This window comes from Rhinoraja longicauda, chromosome 4 (genome assembly GCF_053455715.1).
Source record: "Rhinoraja longicauda isolate Sanriku21f chromosome 4, sRhiLon1.1, whole genome shotgun sequence".
Lineage (NCBI taxonomy): Eukaryota > Metazoa > Chordata > Chondrichthyes > Rajiformes > Arhynchobatidae > Rhinoraja > Rhinoraja longicauda.
Window position 1 is genome coordinate 67,784,934 of NC_135956.1, and position 13,193 is coordinate 67,798,126.

The 13,193-nt window shown below is 46.8% G+C and overlaps 2 protein-coding genes across 2 annotated transcripts in view; one reads left to right on the plus strand and one right to left on the minus strand.

Moving 5' to 3' along the window:
• faim2a (Fas apoptotic inhibitory molecule 2a) overlaps positions 1-3,792 on the minus strand; it is a 31,495-nt gene extending 27,703 nt beyond the window's left edge. The window contains exons 1-2 of the mRNA XM_078398665.1: positions 3,724-3,792; positions 871-1,158 (exon numbers count right to left, since the gene is read on the minus strand). Coding sequence (XP_078254791.1) covers positions 871-1,117 — 247 coding nt within the window. The 5' untranslated portion in view covers positions 1,118-1,158; positions 3,724-3,792. The remainder of the gene's footprint in view (positions 1-870; positions 1,159-3,723) is intronic.
• Positions 3,793-4,325: 533 nt separating this feature from the next.
• The window catches only part of abcf2a (ATP-binding cassette, sub-family F (GCN20), member 2a), a 67,798-nt gene continuing 58,930 nt past the window's right edge, over positions 4,326-13,193 (plus strand). Inside the window, exons 1-4 of the mRNA XM_078397942.1 lie at positions 4,326-4,442; positions 5,855-6,060; positions 8,331-8,543; positions 9,773-9,955. Of these exons, the coding sequence (XP_078254068.1) occupies positions 5,889-6,060; positions 8,331-8,543; positions 9,773-9,955 (568 nt within the window). The 5' untranslated portion in view covers positions 4,326-4,442; positions 5,855-5,888. The remainder of the gene's footprint in view (positions 4,443-5,854; positions 6,061-8,330; positions 8,544-9,772; positions 9,956-13,193) is intronic.

The window sequence follows — 13,193 nt, forward strand, 5'->3', positions numbered from 1 at the left end:
TTATTTCAGATTCCCAGCATTCATTCACTTGTATATAAAACCAAGGATGTTAAACCGAGGCTTTATCAGGCGCTGGTGAGGCGACATTTGGAATATTGTGAGCAGTTGTGAGTCCCATATCTGAGGAAGGATGTGCTGGCATTGGAGAGGGTCGAGAAAAGGTTTACAAGATTGATCCTGGGAATGATTGGGTTAACGCATAAGTGTTTGACGACTCTGCGCCTGTACTTGCTGGAGTTGAGAAGGATGAGGATCTCATTGAAACTTACGAGATAATGAAAGACGCAAATAGAGTGGATGTTTCCAGTAATGGGAGAGTATAGGACCAGAGGGCACAGCATCAGAATAGAAGGACATAGCTTCAAAATGAAGATGAGAAATGTCTTTAGTTATAGGGTGGTGAATCTGTGTAATTAATTGCCAGAGACGGCTGTGGAGGCCAATATATTTGGGTATTTTTACAGCTGAAATTGATAGGTTCTTGATTTGCAAGGGTTTCAAAGATTATGCAGGAGAATTGGGTAGAGAGGGAAAAATAGATCAGCCGTGGTAAATGGTGGAGCAGACTCGATGGGCTGAATAGCCTAGTTCTGATCCTATGTCTTATGGTCTTACTGCAGTTCATAAGTTTTAGGAGCAGAATTAAGCCATTCAGCCCATCAAGCCTACTCTGCCATTCAATCATGGCCGATCTATCTTTCCCTCTCAACCCCATAACCATGGACACCCTTACTAATCAAGCATTGGTCAATCTCTGCCTTAAAAATATCCATTGACTTGGCCTCCACAGCCTTCTGAATGAATGAATTCCACAGATTCGCTAGTTCTCAGCTTTGTTCTTGCGATACATTCTCCAGAACAGATACTCACAGGAGCCAGGCTGTTCAAAGGCCCAGTTGGGAGGTACTGCTCCTGACTGGCCCCTGGGCTGCTGGCCAGGGTAAGGATGTTGCACGGAATAAGGCTGCTGGCTCACGTATGGCGGCTGCACGGTATAAGGCTGCGGGCCTGAGTACACAAACTGTGGGGCAGCATAGCCCGGCTGGTGACCCGGGAACTGGGGTTCTTTGCGTGCAATTGCCTCGGAGTAGCTCGGCGGAGCTGACGGAAGGGCCATGAACCAACAGTCGCAGGATGTTCAGTGGGAAACCAGACGTGCTAGATTTAAAAAAAAGTAATTCGCATATGCAAGCGGCTCAACTTCATGAAACAAATCATTGTACATTTAGAGCCTGAAGAAGGGAGCCGACCTGAAATGTCACCTATCCAGGTCCTCTTGGGATGCTGCCTGAACCCCACACATTAACCTGCCCCCTCCCCTGGGCCCCACCTAGACTCGCACCTATTTCTCCCCTCCCCTCCTTCATTCCTTCCTCTGGTTTCACAATTTGCAACTCTTCAATTCTTTTGTCTCACATCTTCTGTTTTAGTTTCTGACCTTCGTTCCATCCATTTGCCCATCAAACCCCTCATCGCCTGTGATAACCTATTACCTGCCAGGTTTTATCCTATAAATATGCTGCCAGACCCGCTGTTACTTCAACAATCGATGTCTTTCTTTGTAAAGCAGCATCTGCAGTTCCTTATGTCTACATTGTACATTTAGAGTTATACAGTATGGATGTTTTATTCTTAATGTTTTATGTATTATTCTTAATTGTGTACTGTATGTTGTGTTGTTACTTGCGAGCAATGCACCAAGGCAAATTCCTTGTATGTATACATACTTGGCTAATAAAATGTATTCAATTCAATTCAATTCAATTCAAAACAGCCCCTTGGGTCCAACTCATCCATGTCAATTAAAATGCTCCACCTATCTAAGCAAGTCTCATTTCCTATCCATGTACATGTCCAAATGTCTTTTAAATGACCATACACCATACACCCACCAACCTCTGTGTGAAAAAGTTGCCCCTCTAGTCCATATTAAATATATCCATTTTCACCTGAAACCTATGTCCTCAACAAGTACTCCTATGTAAGGCTCGCATGTATCAAATTTAACTCTCCCTTGAACACCTAAATTTCATCCAAACTCATCTCCAAACTCCTGGACCGAGGAATCAGCTCCCCTCTCTGCCACTGGATCTGTGACTTTCTGACTGACAGTTTGAGGATAGATGACAATACCTCCTCCACAATAACTCTCAACACCAAATCTCCACAAGGATGCATTTTCAGTCCCCCTATTAATACCCCCGATGTACAAGATCAAATTTGGCTCTAATTCCATCTACAAGTTTGTAGATGATACCACTTGGTGAGGCAAATAACGAACAATGATGAGACAGAGTACAGGAAGGAGATAGAGAACTTAGTACCATGGTGTCAGGTCAATAATCTTTCATGGTCGAATTTTGGAAAAATTACAACTAATTCTCACACACCAGTCTCTTGCCCAGAGTAGTGGAATCGAGGACCAGAGGACATAGGTTCAACGTGAAGGGGGAAATATTTAATAGGAATCTGAGGGGTAACTTTTTCACACAAAGGGTGGTGGGTGTATGGAACAAGCTGCCAGAGGAGGTAGTTGAGGCTGGGACTATCCCATCGTTTAAGAAACATTTGGGCAGGTACATGGACGGGTCAGGTTTGGAGGGATTTGGACCAAACGCAGGCAGGTGCGACTAGTGCATCTGGGACATGTTGGCTGGTGTGGGCAAGTTGGGCCGAAGGGCCTGTTTCCACACTGTATCGCTCTATGATTGTATGACCACATAAAAGATAATGCAAAATAATCTTTTGCTTGAAGGATAATCATTGGCCAAGAAGGTAAGGATCACCTGCCATGATCCTACTGAGTGGCAATGCGGAGACATATAGTCGTAAATCTCATCACACATCCATTGCTTCAGCAATATTACTGATGGATGCTCAAGTTGATTTATTTTGTTACTCTTTAAAGGATCTTGCTTTTTGATATTTGGTTGTAACATTGCAACAGTGACCACTCTTCTGTGGGTGTTTCTGGAAATATGTTTGTCACTAAAATGTGACATTAAACACAATGTCAAGGTTGATGGCAATTAATAGCATTCCTATATTTGATTGTTGAGGGGAAGTTGAGAAAGAAGGATGATTGGGAAAAGAATGGAAGAGAATAAGATAAGGGGGAATTGAGGAGTAGAGACTGGAGGTCAGGCAGAAGCGGCCAGTGGCCTGTGGTTGAAGTAAAATAACATCCTGCACACAGGAACAGGATGTTAGAAGATTAGTTGAAGGTGTGAGGGATCAGACATAGAGTCATTAGATAAGGCTCCTGGGTCAGATCAGGGGTGGAGCTGAGAGGTCAGGATCCAGGGTCAGGGGTCGTATAGAGGTCAGGTGAAAGGGGTCAATGACTGGGCAACTAGGGTCCCGGTGGTGCAGAGGTCAAGAACAAGGGGTGAAAGGCTCGGGCTCCAGAGTCAAGATGCTGCAGAGTTCGAGGACAATGGATCAAAGGTTGGGGGTCCAGGGTCAAGAGTAATGCAAAGGTTAGAATCAAAGGGTCAAAGTTTAGACAACCAGACTCAGGGGTGGCGCAGAGGTCTTGATCTAAGGGGCCACTGGCCAGACGAGTGGGAGCATGTGTCAGGAGCCGAGGGGGTGTCCGGGTTCAAAGTGTCAAGGCCTGGACCTCGCCAGTCTTGGGCCCCTCTGGCAGACTCGGTGCGATCAACGCCCACGGCCCGCAGCAGAAGGCGGGGCCGGGGCGGGGCAGCGCTCTCACCCGCTCACCATGCCACGCCACCCCGAGAGCCTCCGTTGGCCGTTGGCGTTGGCGAGCTTGCGGCCGCTCGTTGTCTAGGCAACGCGCAGGGCACTCTGGGCTTTGTAGTTCCTTCCGCGGGACGAGACGTTCGCGACGTTCGATGACAGCTTTGGCCCGTTGACGTCAATCAGTCACGGGACCCGTAGGCGGGGGCGGGGGCGGATATTTCCTTGGTTTCACTTGGTGGGTTTGACAATATAGGTTGTCTTTCAGATTTAATTTCAAACTACAAATATACTTTTTTTTCCTCATCTTTGATATGTACATTGAAATGTTATGACGTTGTACACGGTAGCGGCATTGCAGTGATCGGTCATGGGAAATGTCGTCCGAAGTAGACTGGTCACTGCGCAATGCTCCCTATAAGGAACCACAACTCCAAGAAGGCTTTGGGAGAAAGCGAACGTCTCCGAATAAGCACCGTCTCGTCTGTGGGCACCTGGGAGGCCGGCACTTCCGTGCAATGTTCGATGGGAATTGTAGTTCACATGTTGATCCGTTCACAGTTGTGAAGGGGACTGAAATAGAGAATTGGACTACAAGTCCCACGAGGCAGGCAGCAGCGGTGGCTGACTGGCGCGTTTCATCGCTGAGAAGCAGAAGCCGGCCGGCGGCACGCGGCTTGTTCTCTCCCTGTCGCTGAGGAGACCGGTAGCGAGGCGACCCACCGACCGACCCAGCCCGGGTGAGGAGGCGTCCAGCTGCCGCTATACACACCCGGGGGACGGGAGAGGCGGGTTACTCCAATCGCGAGGAGTTAATTGAACGAAATTGTTTGGGTATTAGGGTCAGTGAATGAGGCCTGGAACCCGCGCAGCCCTGTACCAAGGTCTGGCTGAGGCAGCAGCCCGTCCCCGCTCCCTCTGAGCGGGCCGGGACGCCGGGAGACCCGACCTCCACTTATCAGCTGGGGTTATGGGGAAGCCGGGCCGAGCCGCCCCTCTGTCTTGCGACACACGCTCTGCAGCACCGAGGCAGGGAGCGCCGGCCTAGCCGCCGGCGAGGTTATCAGGGGCTGTGTCCACCCCGGGCCGGGCCGCCCCGTGGTCGGGGCCGCGTCCACCCCGGGCCAGGCTCCCGGCACAGATTTAACCTATTGCTGATTGTGACACGCTGGCTGCAGTGACCTGGTGGAGTCCACAGTGAAGCAGCCGCTTGGCCTCTCCTTTGTCAATACATTTATGGTGGGCCCTTGATGGAGCATTTTATGTAGGAGTGCGTTACATTTTTGGGATTCGGTGGAGTGTTTAGTTTTCAGATGCTGGAAGCATTAAGGGAGAACAGAGGTTAACGATCAACCGTGATCTTATTAAATGGTGAATGGCCTATCCTGCACCTGTAAGTTTTTAATGTGGGGCTTTTTAAGGGCAGCACCTTTCCATCCCCAAAAGTCATCAGGCAACTATCTGGTGTATTATAGAAACAAGGAACTACAGATGCTGGTTTACAAAACCGACTGTGAAGGGTTTTGACCCAAAACGTCACCTGACCATGTTTTTCAGAGATGCTGTCTGGACTGGCTTAGTTATTCCAGCACATATGACAATAAAACAATCTTGACTCTTGAACGGGCCATGTAAGGAATAATCTGAAAATGTCTTTACATGGGTTGACCCTGAACATGCTTTAAATGAGGGAGTCATTGAAATCGTCTCTTCGGCCTTGTCCATGTTGACTAATGCCCAAAAAAGACAAAAACATTGTTACATTTTATAAAGTGCTTGAAATTTAGGTTATTGAGTAAATCTAGTGGAACAATTCAATAGAATGTGAGAGGGCAGGTTTAGGAAGAACTCTTGGGTGAATGTTATTTTGTTGAAGTGAGTAAAGTCAAGGGCGAGGTGTTTTGCAGGAGGTAAGTAATCGTAAGTAATAGGTGGTATTGGTGATAAGGGGCAATAAGCTAGGCATAGGATCAGATGATAGACAGCCTGGGTTTTCTTCACTCAGTGCTGGGAGCTTCAGTCGGTTTGTGTTAAAGTATTGTGAATAATTCAGTGTCCGTCAGAGGTGACAATGCACAGAAATTGCTGAAATAGTGATTCAATGTTGAACGTAAGCCTCAGATTAAAACCAGAACTTTTTCACTTTTGGCAGGTTCTGCTCCCACTAACGCCAACCAGCAGCAGAGATGCCTTCTGATCTGGCCAAGAAGAAGGCAGCAAAGAAGAAGGAAGCGGCAAAGGCTCGTCAGCGTAAGCCCAAAGCCGCAGAAGGTACTGAGGAAAACGGTGACCTTGGTACAGACGACGTGGGGAATTCCGAAAGGCAGCAAATCAATGGATGTTCTGGTTATGATGCAGGTAGGAATTTTGTTTAGGACAGAGTCCAACATTCCAAGATTTAGGCTATGAATGTCAGAGAAGACTTTGGCTTGTTTGTTGCGGGCCAGGCAGCGTCTCTGAAGAAACGTTATTGGCAACTTTGCTGTTTGCCTAACATCTCTAATTATTAAGTTCCAGAAGGTGGCTCTCTACACCACGAATGAAGTTGTAGCTGATAAAAGATGGCCTCGCAGTGACGTCCATATTCCAAAAATTCAATTGGAAATATATTTCAACTCCTGCAATTTAATGCCAAATTTATTTCTTTAAAATCCACTTTAAATATAAGAGGTTTTGGGATAAGCTCATGGATATGCAGGGAATGGAGGGACATAGATTATGTGCAGGCAGATAAGAGTTGGTCTTGGCATCATGTTCGGCACAAACATTGTCAGCCGAAGGACCTGTTCTTGTGCTGTATTGTTTTATGTTCCATGATCTATGTCACATTGGCCATGATGGGATTTGAACCAGTCTCTGTCTGACCTGTTGAGTTACTCCAGCATTTGTGTGTCAATCTCCAGGCCAATGGTTTTGCACTGGGTTCTACAATACAATACAATACAATATATCTTTATTGTCATTGTACCCAGGGGTACAACGAGATTGGGAATGCGCCTCCCATACGATGCAATAATTTAAGTAATTAACAGCAACCAAACAAAACAATTGTAACAGTTTTTAGACAGGGTAAAGTGCAAGTTGATCTATGCGTTGTGGCCATCCGGCTCAGCAGGACCGGTTCATAGCAGCTATGGCCCTGGGGATGAAGCTGTTCCTGAGTCTGGAGGTGCGGGCGTAGAAGGCCTTGTATCGTCTGCCCGATGGAAGGAGTTCGAACAGACCAGTAATGTAATCACTGGTGCCTCAGGGTTGGGACTTCTTTCTTGAAACAATGGCCAAGTTCTGATAGAAGTGGATGTTAAATTATGAAGGGGTACCAATGATGTTCACACTTATGGGATAGTTTAAATCAAGGAGTCTTAAATATCAGTCACTAAATCCAATACACAATCCATGAGACTGTGGAACTTGTTCCCGCGAGGAGTGCTGATGAATAGCAGTATTGCATTCGAGGTGAAACCGGTTTTATGCTTAAAGGCATAAAAATATTGAGGGATATGTTAAAATGTAAAGATGCACCGGAGGTCATCAGACCTCCCAACCATACCGAATTTGGCGGATAGTTCCGATTTCGATTTTGCCTCACATTTTTCTTCAAAACACATGCCTCGCCATTGGCCCGGCCTCGGGGGGGGGGGGTGGTGGTGGTCAGAGGAGGAGTGGGGGTGGGAGGAGAGTGGGGAAGGGAGGGGTGGGGGTAGAGTGGGAGTGGGGGGGTGAGGGAAGTGGGAGGGGAGTAGGGGTGGGGGGGAGACATGGACCGTTGCGATTTGCTTTTGAAGACCCACTGGAGCAAGTAAGTCTTTAATGAAATGTGCAGTTTTAAATGAAACTCTTTCTTCATAACTTAGTCATGCATTTTATGACCATTGTTCTTTTATTCAATACCAGGAGAATTGGGATGTGTAAGGAAGAAGCAAAATAGAAAAAACCAAACAAAATATTTTTTCTTTGGTTGTAAAAAGTATTTCCGTTCAATAATCTTTCGATAAATAGCAGAATGTACTCGTGGTTGGCCTGACATTGTACAAGTAGTCCAAGAACGGCAGACTGTTGGAAATAAGTCGTTTTTCACACATGAATGTGGCGCAACACGTAGGCGCATTTGGCGTGCATACTGTTTTTTGCTGAAAAGATGCATTACATGCCATATTATGAATTTTGTTGTAAAATTCTGAATTTTGGACATCAAAATCAGGAATTTGTAAAATCAAATGTGAGTTCTGGGTCATAGACAATGGCACGGACCTAATGGACTTAATGATTAAAAATTGTCCAAGGGTCTCCTATGAGATAGATAGTAGCTCAGGACTGCTCTCTGCACCTCTCATAATAGTTATAATCTATTATCAGGTCTCCCCTCTGTCTCTAAGATTCCAGAGAAAACAATCCATTCGATACAACCTCTCCTTGTAGCTAATACCGTCCAATCCATGCAGCATTCTGATAAGCTTCTCCTGCACCTTCCTTACCCTCATGTCCTTTTATAATTAATTTGACTGCCACTCTATCAAACATTGGGGTGTTTTGAATTCTTCCTAAGACCTCTCATTTTGCATTTACCCAGTTTCTCATTGGTTATTGGCTCCTCCATGTCCCCAACTAGTGATTGTCTTTGTTCATAGGCTTGGCCCAGATTATCAATGAGTTGGATGAGTTTGAGCTGAAGAAAGCAGCAGCCCGGGCAGTCACAGGGGTGTTGGCCTCTCACCCCAACAGCACGGATGTTCACATCATCAATCTATCACTTACTTTCCACGGTCAGGAGCTACTAAGCGACACCAAGCTGGAGCTGAATACTGGCCGGCGCTATGGATTGATTGGCCTTAATGGCACAGGTAAGGTCACAGGTGGTCAGAATTCTGGGACCGCTCCTGGAAATTTGTTGAAGTCAGGAACTCTAAAATGTTTTATAATGTTGGTGGATAGGGCCAATGTATATTGAAATGCTTTGTTTTGCATACTATCCAATCACATCAGATAATACTATACATAATATAATCAAACTAGTACAATAGATAGAGCAGAGGGGGAGATACATAGTGCAGAATATAGTTCTCACATTTGTAGCGCATCAGTTCCAGAGACAAAGTCCAATGTCCGCAATGGGGTAGAGGTGAATCGGATGCCGGAGACAGGGGAGACCTGATAGAAGTTTCAAGAAGGACCGTTCAGAAGCCTGAAAAGAAGGGAAGCAGCTGTTCCTGTGGTGCACGTAATCAAACTTCTTGTATCTTCTGCCGGACGGGAGTGGGGCAAAAGAGGAAATAATCAGGGTGGGACGTCTTAGATTATGTTGGCTGCTTTTCCGAGGCAGTGTCGTGTAGATGGAATCGATGGTGAGGTGTGTGGTCTGTGAGATGTCTGTGACACCTGCGTATTCTTGTGGTCTTGGGCAGAGCTGTTCCCAATCCAAGCTGTGGTGCAACCTGACAGAATGCTTTCTGTGGTTTTTTGGAAGTGTCTGAAAGCAGTAGTTAGTCAGCTAATAAAATGTCTCTTGCAGCAATGTGTTGTCCACCTTTGGGAGAAGACCGTGCTCTTTGTCCATCCATCACTGACTCCATAATGTGCCCGGCTACCAAGAGTCCCATTGCAACTATTACTGTAACTAGAGCACAGAATGTGCAGTATGTTAAGTGAGACTGCAAATTGCAGTAACCATCCAGGTCATTGAATTGGCCATCTTGAAATTCTTAAGAATTGGTGTTGGTTTATTTTGTTATGTGTACCCAGATATAGTGAAAAACTGTTCTATCTAGTCAAATCAAATGACGCATGAGTACAATTAAGCCACACACATCCATCAGAGAGTACAGATACAGTGTTACAGCATTACAGTTACATTCACTTATAGACATCGCAAACTTGTCAATTGAAACTTTGTGAAATAAATCCTGAGGAGTTTTTGCAGATCTGCCGGTCCAAATGTACTTGTTTCCAAAGGGAAAGGCAGACTTGCCAGATTGGGAGGGAAGATGGAGCCTTGCGTTTTGCCCAACGCTTTATCTAATGCTGTTTCCCTCCCTCACCCCCTCTCCCCCCCACCCCCTCTCCACGTTCCCAGGCAAATCCATGCTGCTGTCTGCTCTCGGTCACCGTGAGCTGCCGATACCGGATCCCATCGACATTTACCACCTTACACGGGAAATGCCACCCAGTGACAAAACGCCACTGGATTGTGTGATCGAGGTTGACAAGGAGCGCATTGTATTGGAGAAAGAGGCGGAGCGACTGGCCCACGAAGACGGTAACTATATGTGGCTTTTGCTCCTGTTTTGTCATCAAAGTTCAAATCATTCAATTTTTCAATGGTCACTGGTGCTTATTATATAGTAAAATTCATTTTTGTATACAGTTCAGCACGTATCACCACACATAAGCACTTCAATAGTCAATAGTCGTTTATTTGTCACATACACATAAATGTGTAGTGAAATGAAACATTACCCGCAGTTGAAACACTAAGACCAATAAGAATAATCAATAAAAATGCAATAACACATACAATCATACACTAACACCAAACAAAAGAAACATCCATCACAGTGAGTCTCCTCCAGTCCCTTCTCACTGTGATGGAAGGCCAAAATGTATTTTCTCTTCCCTGCCGTCTTCTCCCGAGGTCAGGCTGTTGAACTTGCCACGTCGGGGCTCCCGACATTGGAGCGCCGCGCCGGACGGTGAAAGGTCCACGGCAGGCCGACCCAAGCCCCGCGATTCGGGGCAGGCGAACACGCTGCCGCTGCCGGAGCTCCCGATGTCGGCCCCCACCCAGGGGCCTGTGGGATTCTGACGTCCACGCGGCCCGCTCCGGAGACGAGTCGCTCCCGCAGCATCCGCAGGCAGCCAGTGCCGCAGGTGGTGAGTCCGGGCCGTGGGCTCTGCGAACCAGAGCCCCAGGTGGTCCCAGGTGCATGGCCGGTGGTAGGCCGCAACGGGAACGGAGACACGACACAGAAACAAAGGTCGCGTCTCCGTTCGGGAGAGAGAATTTTTTACAGTTCCCGTTCCCTCCCACCCCCTCCCCCCCACATAACATACAAACACTACACCATATTAAAACTACAATTCATACAAAAACAACAAAAAACACAAAAGACTGACGGACTGCAGGCAAGCCGCAGCTGCGACGGCAGCGCTGGCTCCTCCTAGATTAATTAGATTAATCTTAATTAAGCAGCTCATATAGTACAAGTATATAGCGGTAGTTTCCTGAGACAGAATCGCCAGTTTGGCGTCATTTTCAAGTACCAGTTGTAAGTGCAGGGCTCTTGAACTGACCGCAAATGCCTGTTGTCCTGGCAGTGTCAGCATAGCCATTGGTATCCTCCGCCGCTGCTTCACCGCTGTAGGCCAAGTGCGCTTGGCCTCTTGGAATCGCATGAAGTGATCTTGAACATGTTCCAATTCACTGGCTCAAGGCTGTCCTGAGGTAGACTCTCGGCCTCCTTGGACAACTGCTGTATCACTCTTTTCATAAGTGTCTCGTGCTTCCATCTGGCTGAATGAAATTGTATTAACAGTTGGAAACCAAAACAAAAGCCAGAAATTTGGAAATCTGAAATAAAACCAGAAATTGGTGGTAGCTCTCAGCAGGTCAGGTCACATCTGTGGACAAATAGTTTAGCTTGTCAACCCTGCATCAAAGTAGGACTTAAAAAGCCCAGTGCTGCAGCAGTGAGTGCCAGTGTCTTGTCCAGGCTCAGTCCTGACTTGGGGTGCTCTTTCTGTGACTGCATGATTTTCCCTCGGGTGTTCTGGTTTCCTCTCACACCTTCTGTCATCGAGCTGGAGATCGTGTAGAAGAGATTCACCCTGGATATCGTGTAGAAGAGATTCACCAGGATGTTACCTAGGCTTGGGGGCTTGAGTTGCAGGGAGGGGCTGGATAGGCTGGGGCTTTTTTCTTTGTAGTGTAGGAGGCTGAAGGGCAACCTAACTGAGGTGTATGAGGGGCATGGATCAAGTCTTTTTTCCAGGGTAGAGGATTCTAATGATAGTGTGCATAAGCCTAAGATGAGAAATTTAAGATTTGGACCTTGGGCAACTTGTTCTCTAAGAAAGAGCTGCCAGAGGAAGCAATGTAATAACTTGGGTTAGGCTGCATTAGAGTATTGCGTGGAGTTCTAGTTGCCCATTACAAGAAGGATATGGGGGCTTTGGAGAGGGTGCAGAGAAGATATACCAGAATGTTGCCTAGATTAGAGGGTTTCTGCTACAGGGAGACGTTGGATAAACGCGGATTGTTTTCTCTAACTTCAGAGGTTGAGGGGTGACGATAGAATTATGTATATAAAATTATGAGAGGTACGGCAAGGGTAGACAGTCAGAACCTTTTTCCCAGGGTGGAAATGTCCAACACTAGAGGCCACCGCTTTACGATGAGAGGAGGAAAGTTTAAAGGAGATGGCTTTTTTACACAGATGATAGTGGGGGCCTGGAACACATTGCCAGGGGTGGTGGTGGAGGCAGATACTATAGTGGGATTTAAGAGGCTTTTTGATAGGCACATGGAAATGCAGGGAATAGAGGGATATTGATCATATACAAATGAGATTAGTTTGACTTGGCTTCATGTTTGGCACAAACATTTTGGGATGAAGTGTCCGTTCCCATGTGTGCTCTTCTGTTAGTGGATACAATTACGATGCTTGAAAGACGTTTAGAGGGATATATGGATTGGAAGGGTTTAGTAGTCTGTGGGCCAACTTGGTCGCCATGTGGAAGTGGACCAAAGGGCCTGTTTCCATTCTGTTTAGCTCTATAACTATCCCAAAGATGTAGGCAAATTAATTGGCTGCTGCTGCACACAGGCAGCACTGAGATCAATATTGTCTCTGGACTCAGATGCATTTTGTATAAGTATGTGGGCGGCATGGTGGCGCAGCGGTAGAGTTGCTGCCTTACAGCGAATGCAGCGCCGGAGACTCAGGTTCGATCCTGACTAAGGGGGCCGTCTGTACGGAGTTTGTACGTTCTCCCCGTGACCTGCGTGGGTTTTCTCCGAGATCTTCGGTTTCCTCCCACACTCCAAAGACGTACAGGTATGTAGGTTAATTGACTGGGTAAAAATGTAAAAATTGTCCTTAGTGTGTGTAGGATAGTGTTAATGTGCGGGGATTGCTGGGCGGCGCGGACTCGGTGGGCCGAAGGGCCTGTTTCCGCGCTGTATCTCTAAAAAAAATAAAAATATTTTGATGGGGAAGCGGGGGGGGGGGGGGGGGGCAGTGGTTGTTATTGATAGGCAGGTAAGGGAGTTAAATGCAGGAGCTAAAAACAAAGTGCTGTAGGAACTCAGCAGGTCACACAGTATTTGGGTCAGGACCCTTCTTTAGACTGGTGCCAACTCAAAACATCATCTATCCATTCCTTCGGAGATGCCTGCCTGACCTGACCAGTTCCTCCAGCATTATTTTGCTCAAGATTCCAGCACCTGCAGTTACTTGCATCTCCAGCTAAATGCAGGAAATAAGGGGAAATGGGGT